The 14,766-nt window shown below is 34.5% G+C and overlaps 2 protein-coding genes across 8 annotated transcripts in view; one reads left to right on the top strand and one right to left on the bottom strand.

The window, feature by feature from the left end:
• LOC126866488 (unconventional myosin-Ie-like) overlaps window positions 1-14,766 on the top strand; it is a 42,338-nt gene that overhangs the window by 13,781 nt on the left and 13,791 nt on the right. The gene's annotated exons all lie outside the window — the stretch shown is intronic.
• LOC126866500 (uncharacterized) lies at window positions 1,103-6,786 on the bottom strand. The gene is made up of 2 exons (XM_050620142.1): window positions 6,548-6,786; window positions 1,103-3,046 (listed from the first exon to the last, which is right to left on the bottom strand). The coding sequence occupies exons 1-2, from the start codon at window positions 6,769-6,771 to the stop codon at window positions 2,332-2,334; spliced, it is 939 nt and encodes a 312-aa protein (XP_050476099.1). The 5' UTR covers window positions 6,772-6,786; the 3' UTR covers window positions 1,103-2,331.

Below are 14,766 nucleotides of genomic sequence, written 5' to 3'. Positions count from 1 at the left end.
TTCCTTGGCCGGTTTTGCTGTATGCGATGGTGCATTATCACGAAGCAAAGTTACTTTGTGTCGCCTTTTTTGATATTCTGGTCGTTTTTCACGCAAAGCTCGATTCAAATCGATCGTTTGTCGTCGGTAGCGCTCGGTATTAACGGTTTCGCCAGGTTTTAACAGCTCTTAATAGATCACACCCTTCTGATCCCACCAAACACAGAGCATTGTCTTCCGTCCATAGCGATTTGGTCTTGTAGTCGATGTCGGTGGTTCGCCTGGAGCTACCCATGATCTTTTACGCTTAGGATTCTCAAAATATATCCACTTTTCATCGCCAGTCACAATTCGGTGGAGAAACGACTTTCTTTTGTATCTGGCGAGCAGCATTTCGCAAGTGGTTTTTCGGGTTTCCTGCTGTCTTTCATTCGGTTCGTGTGGAACCCATTTTCCCACCTTCTGGATCTTTTCCATGGCTTTCAAACGTATGGAGACGGCTTCTCGTGTCACGTTTAATCGATCAGCGAGTTGTTGTTGCGTTTGAGCGTCATCCTCGTCCAACGATGCTTGCAATTCGCTGTCTCGAAACTTTTTCGGTGGTCTTCCGCGTTCTTCGTTCCTCGCGTCAAAATTGCCACTTCTGAATTTTTTAAACCACTCAAAGCCCTGTGATTTACCAAGAGCATGCTCACCGTAAGCTTCGACGAGCATTCGATGCGATTCTGCAGCAGTTTTCTTCGAATGGTAACAGAAAATCAATGCTGTCCGCAAATCGTAGTTTCCAGACACAAAATTTGACATGTTCGACGCTATTACAAACTACGCTGTTGTATGAAACTTGTATTGTTCTGAGTCGAAAATGTTTACGAGATGTCAACAAAGACTTTTGGCATCAACGACGCATTTTAGTGATAACTACATTATCAGCTAGGGCCATCTATAGACAAATTCCGGTTTCATACTTACAGGCCTGATAATATTAAGGGACTTAAAAACTTGACCTAAAATTAAATAGATAAAATTAAATTAAGATTAAATACATAATCATCGGTGCTTGTACATATATTACAAAATAATTTTTTCATACAATCCATAACTTGGAAGGAAAGATCGATGGCAGATTAGGAGCCGCTTATTTGCCAAACCAGTTAACTCGACAAAATTAAGACAGAGAAAATTGAAACTATATAAGATAAACACGAATCAAGTGCTCTGGTACTGACATTTCAAAAATTTCGAGAAACTGAGTTAAACAATTTGTTCTGTGACCGGTTCATACGTACGTCAGTATTAACGAAACGTTGCACAGTTGCTCATTGTATACATATATATTTATGTCATTGTTGCAGCAGATAAGAGATAGTATATTTTGAAATATGAAATTTTTAGAGTACGAATATAGTTTTACGTGATGTACGTAGTATACATAGTTACAAAAATAGATCAAAATAGATCAGAAATGGATTAATTCAGAGATCTATAGTGATTACACTTTTCAGTTGATTTATTTAACGTTTCGAGTCTGTTCTTGATTAAAAACTAGATTTTTTGATATTTTATATAAAGTGTACATCCGATTGTAATGTATAAATAAAATCATCCATAAACTTATGTTAAGGAAAGTATGCTTCTAATGTTTCTAAAGAAATTATATAATGTACAACTTAAGATTAAAGATAAGAAATTCTTTAAATAGGTATACAAACTTTACTGTATATTTATAAATTTTGAAACGAAATTATAGATATCTCTATCTGGCAACATACTTTCAACAATTTTATTTAGATACGTTATTTTGTAAGTTGTAACATTTTCTTCGACATTTTCTATAGAAATTATTTTCTTCAGTTTCACTCTAGGCAGCAAGTTTATGTATTTACAAATTAAATTCTGTCACTTTCTACAAGCGAAGATGCGAGTTATTAAATCTCCTGAAAACGTTATCTTTCACAATGATCCTATAAAACATGCACGTAAGATCTTCCTGTATTCCTATTTGGTATAGAAAAATGATCATTGTTCGCAAACTTTCAAAGTATCGCCGAGTATTATTCGGTGGTTTCGAATGAGATACAGACGGGGACAAAAATAAGTGAACATAGTGGAAACAGTTATCGATGAAGTTATCGAACAAGTACCAATACTCTATAAGTTTTATTTATTACATATCCTTACAGTATGTAGATTATCGAGTAAGTAATTGAAATTAATATTTACACTTTTGTATAAACAAACCGTATTTATCGAAACTTTATCCATATCTATTTCCACTATCTGTCCACTTTTTCGCAAACTGATTTTTCTTTTGTTTACCTTGTAAAAGAATTTGTTTTCGTATTTGAAATAGCATCAAACGTTTGAGAAACTATATTCTGGCAATATATTCGTTCTTTTCAAAGCATATCTTTGAACAGGCGTGGTCTGTGCCATTAATATTCTACTTGGAAATCTGGACGGTGGTGCTGGTATCTGTTTCGGTAACTCGCTGGAAGTCACCATAGAGCTCTCAGTAGTGGAGAGATTATCTAAACCGTAAACTATAGTTAGTCTATTTAATTTTTTAGCTTTCTTTTTCGAAACATTTTTACCATATTCACGTTTCGTATTAGCTTGATGGTCAATTTTTTTTAACGGTCGAATTATTTTATTGCGATGAGATGTCCAGTCAGTTTGCCTTTGCAGAGGAGGTGTCACTCTAAGAAATTCTATAGGATCGTGAACAGTAGTCGTTCTAGATGTTACGCCTTTGCGAAAAGAACCGCTATGGCCTCGCACGTTTACATAAACCTTTGGTCTGCTATTCTTTAAGTAATAGAGCTTTTCATCGAAACTTTGAAATTTCGACGGATCTGCTAAGACGTGTCTGCCCTCGTTAACCGCGTTTGCTTTGAAGTTCGCACTTAGGCCAACATCTCTCACGCCAAAAATTGAGCGAGGTACCACTTCTGGATTTGGATAACTCTCGTTGCGAGCTTCTTCAGATTGTTTCAGCATCGCGTGTATGATATTTTGAAGGCTGGACGCGTCCATTTCGTCTGGACTTTGAAGTTCGATTTCCACGAGACTGAAAAAGAAAAATAGCCTTTTTTTAACTCGGTTCGTGATTTTTTAATATTCGTGAACGCGAATATGAAAGATAGTATTAAGCATCGGTTCTCGTAAAATGAATTTCCAAAGGTGAAACAAAATGCTGCTACGCGCGTCATTAACAAATGGAATCAAGAATATAAATATTTCGAGGCAATGTTCACGAAATATCGGTACAAAGCGTAACGCACTATCGAAATCTGTCTACGAACGGTGATATACATCTAATATGCCTAATTTCTTTCCTTTGTCATTAATTAATTTGCTTTGTCACAAATTCGTTAACACGTTTCAAATAAATTGTAAATGTATTAACCATGATCGATTTTTATAATATTTCGTATGACTTATATGACAATCTTCATTTACTTTCAATGGTTTTTAATTTTCGCGTTACGAGGGCGTAAAATCGTCACGATCCTTTTTACTTTAATCCATAATTCTTTCTGTTTCATCATTTTTCACCATTTTCCCTCCGTATCAAAGTTTGCCAAGGATGTGGCTAATTTTAAAATTGACAACACGATGAAGAATGGAATGCAGCATACTAAAAATCAAGTACAAATTGCACAAACAAAATTGTATAAATTGACGAGCATTAAAATAACAAAATCCACAATTCACAACGACAAAGTAGAGAAGGAATCGGATGGGAAGAGAATAAATCAGGATAAAACATAATTAATTAAGCAGTGTTTTATTCTGCTTTCTCTTTTATTAGGTCTACACGTATGAAAGAAACGATCTAGAAAAGTGTATTCAGCATGGGCATATGGATGCCATTGAAATCACCGACTCTGTCTTCACCGTCTTCGCTGAAGATAGCTTTAACTGACAACAGCGTTACCTGACTGGCGGTATTAGCACGGGCAAATAAAAGAGAAATTGTACCTATGTAGGGTTGTTGCTGCAGATAATCGACGAATTAAGAGAACTAACCCGTACAAGCTGGATAGCAATTAAATAAATTTTGGTTTGATTTCAATTAATTTACCTTTAGTTTGAGCGTAATTTCAACACAAATCAATATTAAATCCATAGCTTGCGTTAGGTTCGAGGTAGTACCTTTACCTTTACCTGCATAAGTAAAAATTCTCTCTTATTTCCTTGTACTACCGGGTCGAAGCTGGTATCGGTGAAGTCTACGTCGATGATTTCAATGGAAACCACCAATGGTACATAGTCCACATACATATTGTATAATATTAGGTCATCCCATAAGTTCGTGCCGTTTTTCGAGCGGTTATATATGTTATTTTTTTTAAACACCTATGAATCGTTGTCTTGGGTATTTTCAGAACATTTGACGTCTCTTGAACCGTCAAACTTCGTGATTTTTCAACAAGATCCCGAATTTTATCTTCGTCTCTCTGAAGAGGACGCCCGGAGCGTTCCTCGTCTTCTAAACAGAAATTCCCAGCTCTAAAACGTTGGAACCACTTCCTACAGGTGCAAGATGAAAGCGCATTTTCTCCGTAAACAGCACATATGTTTTTCGTGACAATTGTTACAGAACTTCCTTTCCGAAATTCATATAACACGAGATGTCGAAAATGGATACGCATTTCACGCATGATTTTTTACTGTTAGAAGTCACTGTGTTCACTATATTACGATCTTATACCCACGAAAATCTGCTCTAGCCTGTTCTCGATCAGCTAAGCTCAAGTGCATTGGTCCCTTATCGCCGTATGCTTATAAATCGACACATGAAATGTATACGCAAAAATCGGCACGAACTTATGGGATGACCTAATATGTATCTTCCTCTTATGAGACACGTCCGAAGAATCGGAAGCACTCTTTTTCTGAAATTAGCAAACATAATGACAAAATTTTTTTCGTTTTACTTCAAGGCCCGCTATCCAGAAAGCGTCACGTCGTTTCGTACTAAACGCGACGATGCGTTTACATCGACGCTCAGTCTGCGAAGCGTACGGATAAGATACATTTCGTCCCGTTATTAAGATGTCGAGGGACGAGCAAGTCGCTCTCATCCTGTATCGCTACATTCGTTTATGGCTGCAACGTATGGCTCACGATGTTAACGTCAGTCGTTATGACGAAAACGGTGCACATTACTTCACATTACTTCACAATGATCGCTGCATGGAAGTGTACCGTTAGCATCAACGCGTCTACAGAGTGACATTTCATGGACAGTGGGCCTTACTTTGAACCCGAGCTAACATCAGATAATATATATACAGTTATAAAGATACATACAGTTTCAGCAGACCTAAACGAGGCAAAATTGGTGAAAGAGAAGAACGTGTAGACCATGTTAATAGTACATTGATTATTAAAGTACTTGGTAAACACTGGTTTAATTACACAGCGTGTAAAAGATCCAGAATCTTAAGTATACAATTTTCATACAACTTCTCCTATCTTTAGATTTACTTCTTACGCAGTCTTGGACCCTCTATGGAGTCTATATTGGACCCTCTTAAGTCGGTCCTACTTTAGCCACAGATCATACTAACATTTTACTAATAATATGGATATGTATAATGACGTATACGATAGTTGAATGAATAGGATTAAACGAACACACGATACATCACATGCTATAATCAAATACCGTGCATTCAACTGCCACGCCAGAAGCAGACCATATCTAAGGCTAGTATATATATAGACTTATAGAATTATGGGTTTATACTATCTGTTTTGTACTAAGATGAAATGGGATATTATTTAAAACTAGATCTATCGATGTCTAAAGTATAAAACTTATATTAAAGAACTTGTATCAAGATGGAAGATATATGTATGGAAAAGTATATAAATATAATCTTTCGTCCATTTAGATATTATATTTTATAAGAAATCATAGAGATCCCTCAAAATGCATCGTTATCTATCTACAAAATTTCTATAAAAAATTACAAATTGCTCACTTTCACCACACCGGTGAAAATTCTAGCGTTAAAAGGGAGATAATTCTGGATTCTTTAGATGAAGTTGTGCAGTAAAATTGTAATTGAATAGAAGATAGAGATATTTAATGTGGCCTCCCTTTTTCTTCCTAAGAGATATTTCTTTCTAATAGGTAAAAAAGCAAAGAGCAATCTCTTCGATTATCTTTATCTGATGATTCAACGGTCCCCATTTCCTCTGCACAGCATCCTCCATCTATACTTCTTATTGATTATGTGATCTGTGATTATTATAACGTCTAAATCGTTATCGCTATCGAAAACACAGTCGAAATCCGAAGAATGGCAAATACGTCAACTGTACTTTTGTTAAAAAAAATTTATCCGATTCCTAATTCTTATTATTTGAAATATGCTTTTATAAGCGGAAGTTGTTTTATCCGAAACTCTTAGTATAACGACTTTATTATCACTTGACATGGAGATGTGACTCTGGGAGAAAGGAAGGAAGAGAAAGCGAGAGTATTTATGCAGAACAGAAGAAAAGTAAAAATTATAGGAAGTTATAATAGAAATGGTAAATACATAATTAATACCTGTAATCGTTGGTATTAGGATTATTAGCTCTTTCCATCTCAGAACTGTGTGGGAAACTTGGTAAAGATTTTCCCCCGTAGAATCTTTGGTCATTTCCTTTCCGATCAAAGCGTTGGATATAATTTGGTGAAGAAGGTGGCCTTGGAAGAACCATTGCCGAGAATGATCGCTGTATAAGTGCAAAGAGCACCGTTGCCGTGTAGTAATTTGCCGCTGCTAACATTCTGGAATGCCATTTTATATTTTAAAATGCTTCGTCAATCTTAGAAAAGGAAAGCATAAAGTCATTTTTCTCTGAATAGTTTACTTCTTAATTACTTTGTTGTACAAGTATGTTACTATGTTCAAGTTAACTATGTGTATACATTTATTGAAAGTAATTAACGAGAAAAGAACTTTTATGTATAATATATCATTTATCGTAGCGAGGGTTAAAAGTCAGTACATCTTCTTTGGTTACATAAACACACGTTCAGTAGAATTTCGTTCGCTCTTTAACATGTTACCTATATACATGTGTGATATAAATATACATTGCAGCGTTTGCAGCATAATTTTAGTAACCTACATACTAAGTCTTACATTGCCATGTTATGATATATCTGTACCTCGAGATACCATAACTCATTATGTATATTATTATATCTAAGCTATAACATATTTCCATATATACAGTATACTTAATGGCAAAACATGTCCAATATTATAATGTATCTAGATATTCTATAGATACATAGATATATGGCGATTTCCATATATACAGTATACTTCATGGCAAAACATGCCCAATATTATAATATATCTAGATATTCTATAGATACATAGATATATGGCGATTTACATATGTACAGTATACTTAATGGCAAAACATGCTCAATATTATAATGTACCTAGATATTCTATAGATACATAGATATATGGCGATTTCCATATATACAGTATACTTCATGGCAAAACATGCCCAATATTATAATATATCTAGATATTCTATAGGTACATAGATATATGGCGATTTCTATATATACAGTATACTTAATGGCAAAACATGTCCAATATTATAATATACGTAGATATTCTATAGATACATAGATATATGGCGATTTCCATATATACAGTATACTTCATGGCAAAACATGCCCAATATTATAATGTATCTAGATATTCTATAGATACACAGATATACGGCGATTTACATATGTACAGTATACTTAATGGCAAAACATGCTCAATATTATAATGTACCTAGATATTCTATAGATACATAGATATATGGCGATTTCCATATATACAGTATACTTAATGGCAAAACATGCCCAATATTATAATATACCTAGATATTCTATAGATATATGGCGATTTCCATATATACAGTATACTTCATGGCAAGACATGCCCAATATTATAATATACCTAGATATTCTATAGATATATGGCGATTTCTGTTTATTACAAATATTGTCCACTTTCGCTACAATTATAAGAAACGAAAAAGAGGAGAACGTTAGTGCACCTGGTCACTCACACGAGACAGTATGTACGAGCGTGTTACAATAAACGCGCAGTGAAAGTTTTACCTGTTCGCAAGAGCAACCTTAAGGAACAGAATGATACAATTTCTCTTGTTTCACTTACGTAAGCCATACGTATACCGAAGTAATATAATATAGTTGTCATAATCGAACAAGGGAGCTCAAAACTATATTTAACAGGAGAATCGATTTAAGTAGATCAGAGTTGAAATTTTATATTTTACACCGATTTTTCTTCCAAAATACTCGCTACTTATAATCCTTTTAAATCTCTTTAATACATCTTATCTTTCGTAATTCAAGCTGAAACGTGAACTATTTAAAATATCGAACTGTTATGTTAAATTTTTGTTCGAAGAATATGCAAAGTCGCGCAGTCGGTTTCTTGCATTGATCGTATTATTTTTAAGAATATAAGAAGAAACAAATGCTAGAGTCAGTTAATCGTTTTCTTCGAATGAAAAGAGAGTATGAACATTTTTATTTTTATCGTTAAACACGCGTAATATTCATAAGAAGTAAGCAAACTTGAAAAAATGATTTATAATTTTTCTCGATCTTGAATCTTCATCTCAAGACTTTAAGACAAGAAATTGATCAGAACCAGAATTTACGAAATTAGATAAATATATTTTTCAAATTGCCAAGAATCGACCTAGTTTTCTCTTTTTCCCAAGTACGAACGTTCAGCTAAGTAAAATAGCGTCTTATGGAACTCGTCTTGTTTCTGTACGTCGCATGTTATGCGAATATGGAATTACAATCTCCCTTAGATGCGATGATTCGTTCTAATAAACATCGAGTTCTTAGGTTTTATCATGCGGCTGTGGAAGGTAGTGGTTCGATTCTTTTAAACAATCCATTTACCTCGAAGCAGGAATAGAGCAGAAGGTTGAGAATCTACTTTTATATTATAATTAGACCGAGGATTTAAACAAATTCATATTTTTGATTTTTTTTAAATTATTTTATCTCACAAGTGTTATAGAAAGCACTATATTCTGTTGTATATCTTATACAGGGTGGTTGGTAACTGGTGGTACAAGCGGAAAGGGGGTGATTCTACGCAAAAAAAGAAGTCGAAAATATAGAATAAAAATTTTTTTTTAATTTTTCCATCGAGACAACGATCTACAGTGAGATCCGTTATAACGAGACGCGATAAAGTGCACGCGTACCGAGCCAAAATTCAAAGTCGATTTTCTCGAAAACAAAGCCTCGAACGAAAAATGTTTATTCTATATTTTCGACTTCTTTTTTCGCGTAGAATCGCCCCCTTTCCGCTTGTACCACCAGTTACCAACCACCCTGTATATTCTTCTCATGTTACGTACATTCTGTGTAATTTTTCACTTTCAAACTTTCTGTAAAAAATCTGCAGTCCAACTGTGATATAATTATTAGAAAAGATATTCTAAATAATAACTATAGCACATAATTCGAATACGTTTTTCATTCGTTTATATTATTTCATTTATTTATATCTCCATGTCGTCCATAATTAACAAATTTTCTCTCCAATTCGTATCAAAAAAGAGTTGCTTTTTGCTTGGAATAAAAATGTGTATAATTTTGTATAAAAGATGAAGATTCTCCATATATTACTTTCAACGATTCTGAGAAACATTCGATGTACAAGTCAGTGTTAGAGCTGCTAACGCTAATATCAAAACTATAATAATTCAAGTAAATAATATCCCCAATCATAAATTGGTATATTACAACCATTTTTTATGGTTTATGCTATTAAAATTGCTAATTGTTAATTTTATAGGACATAAATGAACTTTTAAGTAGACTTTTATTCAGAACTTATTAAGATCGTACAAGAAGTATACGATAGATTAATTAAACGCCCAATTAACAAATAATAAGTGGGTCTGTCCTGAAAAGGCGAACTGGAATCACTGAATGATAAAAAGATCGGAACAAAACGCAGCATGCGAAGACGAAAACACGAAATCCAAAGAATCACAAATATATCATCTAATCATCGTGAAAGTTTCCAGTCTAAAAAAACTAATAGGTTTGTGCATGGAATAAATCTTCCTTTTTTTTTAACTCTTTGTTACAAAGTGCCGTTTAACATCGAGGAAAATATCGCGCAATAATCTCGCGGTAATCGTGTCTTACTGTTCGCCTAGCAGAGTAACGGAAAGGTCCTCCTTTCCAAAGAGATCTATGGTCCGACTTGTCAGTGGGTGTGGTTCTTTCGATGTAGGTTCGCATTAAAGTGGAAACAGGTTCTCTTAAAAAGTGCAAGTGCATTCGTTGCCCTGGTGAACGTACTCGGTTATACTCGGTGAACGTAAGAGTCCACGTGGAGTCGGTCTGTCAAACGATTCAAGTTTCTATCGCCAGTTATACCCGCATTCGTCCGCTTGCAAGTTTCATTTTCGGTATACCGTACTTTGTACTACTTTTAACTTTCATTTTAATCGATTGTCGCTATTAGTCCGCGCTTGCAACGCTTATTGTCGCTGCGTACTTTAAGAAATTACGTTTCTTTCGAACGATTCGGATTCTAACTTTCTGATTCGATAGGTTGATTTTATGTCCAGGTATATGCGTGTTGCGTGCACTGCGTATCAAAAGTATACTTTCTTACTTTTCACAGAATGTGAATTATTTAGAAAATGACGAATAGAAAGACGCAAGGTGGTGTCGATCTTCGTTCATTTCATCATCCTCGGTTTGTTCGATCGTTTAGCTATGAACAAGATAGGGAAGGTTCTTCCAAACGGATAGACGATTCTCGTGATCAAATCTGGCAATGATTAAAACCGATTAACACCGCGATGAATGCGGGAAATGTTTAATTTCACCATGTTATGGATAAGTTGATAAGCTAAGATAAGATAATGGATAAGTTTTCTTCGTTATTTTCTCATTAATTCGTCCCGTTGTCACATATTTTAATTACATGTACTGTTAATGCAAACCGATAAAAATATTTTTTTTATTTATTTATTTAAATTTTATAATTTGTCCAGTAGGACATTTGGTAAAATATTATAGCTTAGTGGTATAATAATATAACGTGTGGATGGTTACCCCCAGCGGGGTTCCATCTTCCAAGTTGTTTATTTTATTTCTATTGTGAGGTTTGCGAGATGCTTCTTCTTCAGTCTTCTTTCTATTATGGTTTTATTCGTTTCAACAACCAGCTGGTTTGGGTGTGTTACAAGTCTTTCTTTATACTTTTTTGCATATCTAGCGATTTCCTCTTCGACTGTTGGAATTTTTAAATCTTTTCGTAAGTCTTCGTTTCTGGCGTACCATGGAGCGTTAACTATTGTCCTTAAAACTTTTGCTTGCTCTGTTTCTATTTTATTTATGTGACTCATTGCTGCCGTCCCCCATAGTGGGACTCCGTATGTCCAGATTGGTTTGATTATTGTTTTGTATATATTTAGTTTATTCATTATGCTTAATTTAGATTTTCTATTGGTTAACAAGTACATGTGCTTCCTTTTTTCACGTATTCTGTTTATTATTGATTTTATGTGAACCGATTAAAATGTCCACACGTTTATGAGCGGAAACCCATGTTAATTTGAAATGTATATGAGGTAGATTTATTATAATTGAACGCACAGAGATATTGCAACGCTACATCACGAGGTATGTTTATTTCTGTGCACTGTTACTTTGCATTAAACTGTGATACCGTGATTTTCTATCAAAAAAAAAAAAAAAGGAAGAAAAAGAAAAGGAAACAATATTTTGGAAATCTCTTACATCGCGATTTAAAAACGCGACGACACGCTGCATAATTATTTTAATATAATCTGTGCGAAAACAATTTATTATTTCTACAGACTTCTTTAATCTTCCATTTCCAATTTTCTAGTTTTTCACATTCGTTGTATATCTTTTTGTACAGCTCTTTTCGGAAATCCACCTATCGCGCAAAAACAGGACTGGATCGTATTATACTTGAAATAATTTATCTCTTTCTCTTGTTATATTAGTTACAGTATGTAAATTAGCTCCAACGCTTGTATTTTTGTTTTATTGTATAATTTTAGATCGTTTTATCGAAGTTAAGTGACGTACACTTAAATAATTACAGTTTGCTATTACGTGCTATTTCGTATACAGGGTGGTTGGTAACTGGTGGTACAAGCGGAAAGGGGGTGATTCTACGCGAAAAAAGAAGCCGAAAATATAGAATAAAAATTTTTCGTTCGAGGTTTTGTTTTCGAGAAAATCGACTTTGAATTTTGGCTCGGTACGCGTGCACTTTATCGCGTCTCGTTGTAACGGATCTCACTGTAGATCGTTGTCTCGATGGAAAAATTAAAAAAAAAATGTTTATTCTATATTTTCGACTTCTTTTTTCGCGTAGAATCACCCCCTTTCCCCTTGTACCACCAGTTACCAACCACCCTGTATATTGGGAAAAGCAATCTGTCTCGTATGATTTTTCCAAAGTCAGAAAAATGATAAAGTTGTTATTGAAATAGGAAGCGCAAACGACTTTAGATGGTAGCGTACTGAAATACATTTTTACATATTGTCTTTGTTCTTGTTTATAGTTTTGCAGTAATCTATGCATTGTAATATCGTTAAGGATAAAGCGAATAATATCAAAACTCGCGTAAAAGAACAAGAAACGAAACGTACAACGTTCCAAGTCCTAATCTGGCGCCAGTACGAAATACGAAGAAATACGATCCGATGGATTTTTGTGAAATTTAACGATGATATTTTAATTAGTTTTACGATTAATCTTCCTCTTTAATCAATTTTTCACGAGATCGGAGAACACATAGGACAAATGTATCAACAATTATCTTTCTTTTACGATTCAAATATTTTATTTAGCGTGCAATAGAAAAATACATTCATCAAAAATAAGATTTCAGACGTCAAATTGTATTCTATATTTTCCTCTTACTTTCACATTTAGAACATCGACTATCGATTATCTATCCCTATGTAGACGTCAACTATGGAAATTCACTTATTTGAAACTTGATTTTCTCGAAAATGACATGTCCAATGCAACTTCATTATCTTCGATTTTCCTCTTATTTCGAGAGGTACTATTTTTGAGATTTCTCTGACCCCCACTTTTGTCACGAATTACGGACTACCCTGTGTATCTTCTATTAAAAATTGCGCAAGTTTGTATTTTGCAATGAACAATGTTTCGTAATATTTCGAGATAATACTTCGGATTTTTCGATCGGTGCAACTGTTCGCGACTCTCATTGTCATCGGCTGCGTTAGATTCTGGAATTCTTTCGTCATTTCCTTTACACAAATACACGAGATTTATATTTAAGAATAAATTTCTTAGTGTCGATTATTTGCAGCGTCTAACTTTCCATGGGAAAGTCTCCAGTAAGCTCTTCCGTGCTTCATCTTTCAATTCGTAGCATCTTCAATTTATTTTTTAACGTAGCAATCGTTTTAACGCGATCATCTGACAGAATAATTTATACCAAATGTATTTCATGATATTTACCTCTCCGTCGACTATCTGAGTCGAGCCCAAGGTGTTATGTAAAAACATTAGGAAAATTGTATACAGGGTGGTTGGTAACTGGTGGTAAAAGCGGAAAGGGGGTAATTCTACGGGAAAAAAGAAGTCGAAAATATAGAATAACAATTTTTTTTTTAATTTTTCCATCGAGACAACGATCTACAGTGAGATCTGTTACAACGAGACGCGATAAAGTGCACGCGTACCGAGCCACAATTCAAAGTCGATTTTCTCAAAAACAAAGCCTCGAACGAAAAATTCTTATTCTACATTTTCGACTTCTTTTTTCGCGTAGAATCACCCCCTTTGCGCTTGTACCACCAGTTACCAACCACCCTGTAGAAGTTAACGATCGAAGGTAAAGAAATTGGATCGGTGGTTTCGCGTAACAAGTGCTAATGTCATATTTTTGCAAAAGTCAGTTGGACCCGGCGTTGAGTCTGTAAGCGATTGTATATTTTGTATAAAAAACTACAAATTGAAATTCTATGTTCAAGCGACGATAATGGGATTTGTACATGCTAATGTCGATATTTTTCATAAAATAAACTTTCTGCGGAAAATACCAAAGTCGATATAAATTTTATCTTCTTATATTAGAAAAGAAAGTAGAAACGGTAGGAACGCTTGTGCAATTCAGAAATTATTTAAACACGAATTTTTAAACATATCTTGAAGCGTTAATATCTCAATTTTATGAGTACTACAATATCATCGATACATTCTGCACCAAACCACAGAGATAATTCCGAAAAATAACGAATCAGATGTAAAGCACAATCGTTACGTTATTATACTATGTTTGTTACAACACGCATCTTTTTAATTTACCTAGCAAATCTATGAATCTATATATTAGGTCATCCCATAAGTTCGTGCCGTTTTTCGAGCGGTTATATATGTTATTTTTTTTAAACACCTATGAATCGTTGTCTTAGGTATTTTCAGAACATTTGACGTCTCTTGAACCGTCAAACTTCGTGATTTTTCAACAAGATCCCCAATTTTATCTTCGTCTGTCTGAGGAGGACGCCCGGAGCGTTCCTCGTCTTCTAAACAGAAATTCCCAGTCCTAAACCGTTTGAACCACTTCCTACAGGTGCGAGATGAAAGCGCATTTTCTCCGTAAACAGCACATATGTTTTTCGTGGCAATTGTTACAGAACTTCCTTTCCGAAATTCATATAACACGAGA

Source organism: Bombus huntii, chromosome 6 (genome assembly GCF_024542735.1).
Source record: "Bombus huntii isolate Logan2020A chromosome 6, iyBomHunt1.1, whole genome shotgun sequence".
In the NCBI taxonomy this organism is placed as follows: domain Eukaryota; kingdom Metazoa; phylum Arthropoda; class Insecta; order Hymenoptera; family Apidae; genus Bombus; species Bombus huntii.
This window is presented reverse-complemented; position numbering and strand designations above follow the sequence as displayed.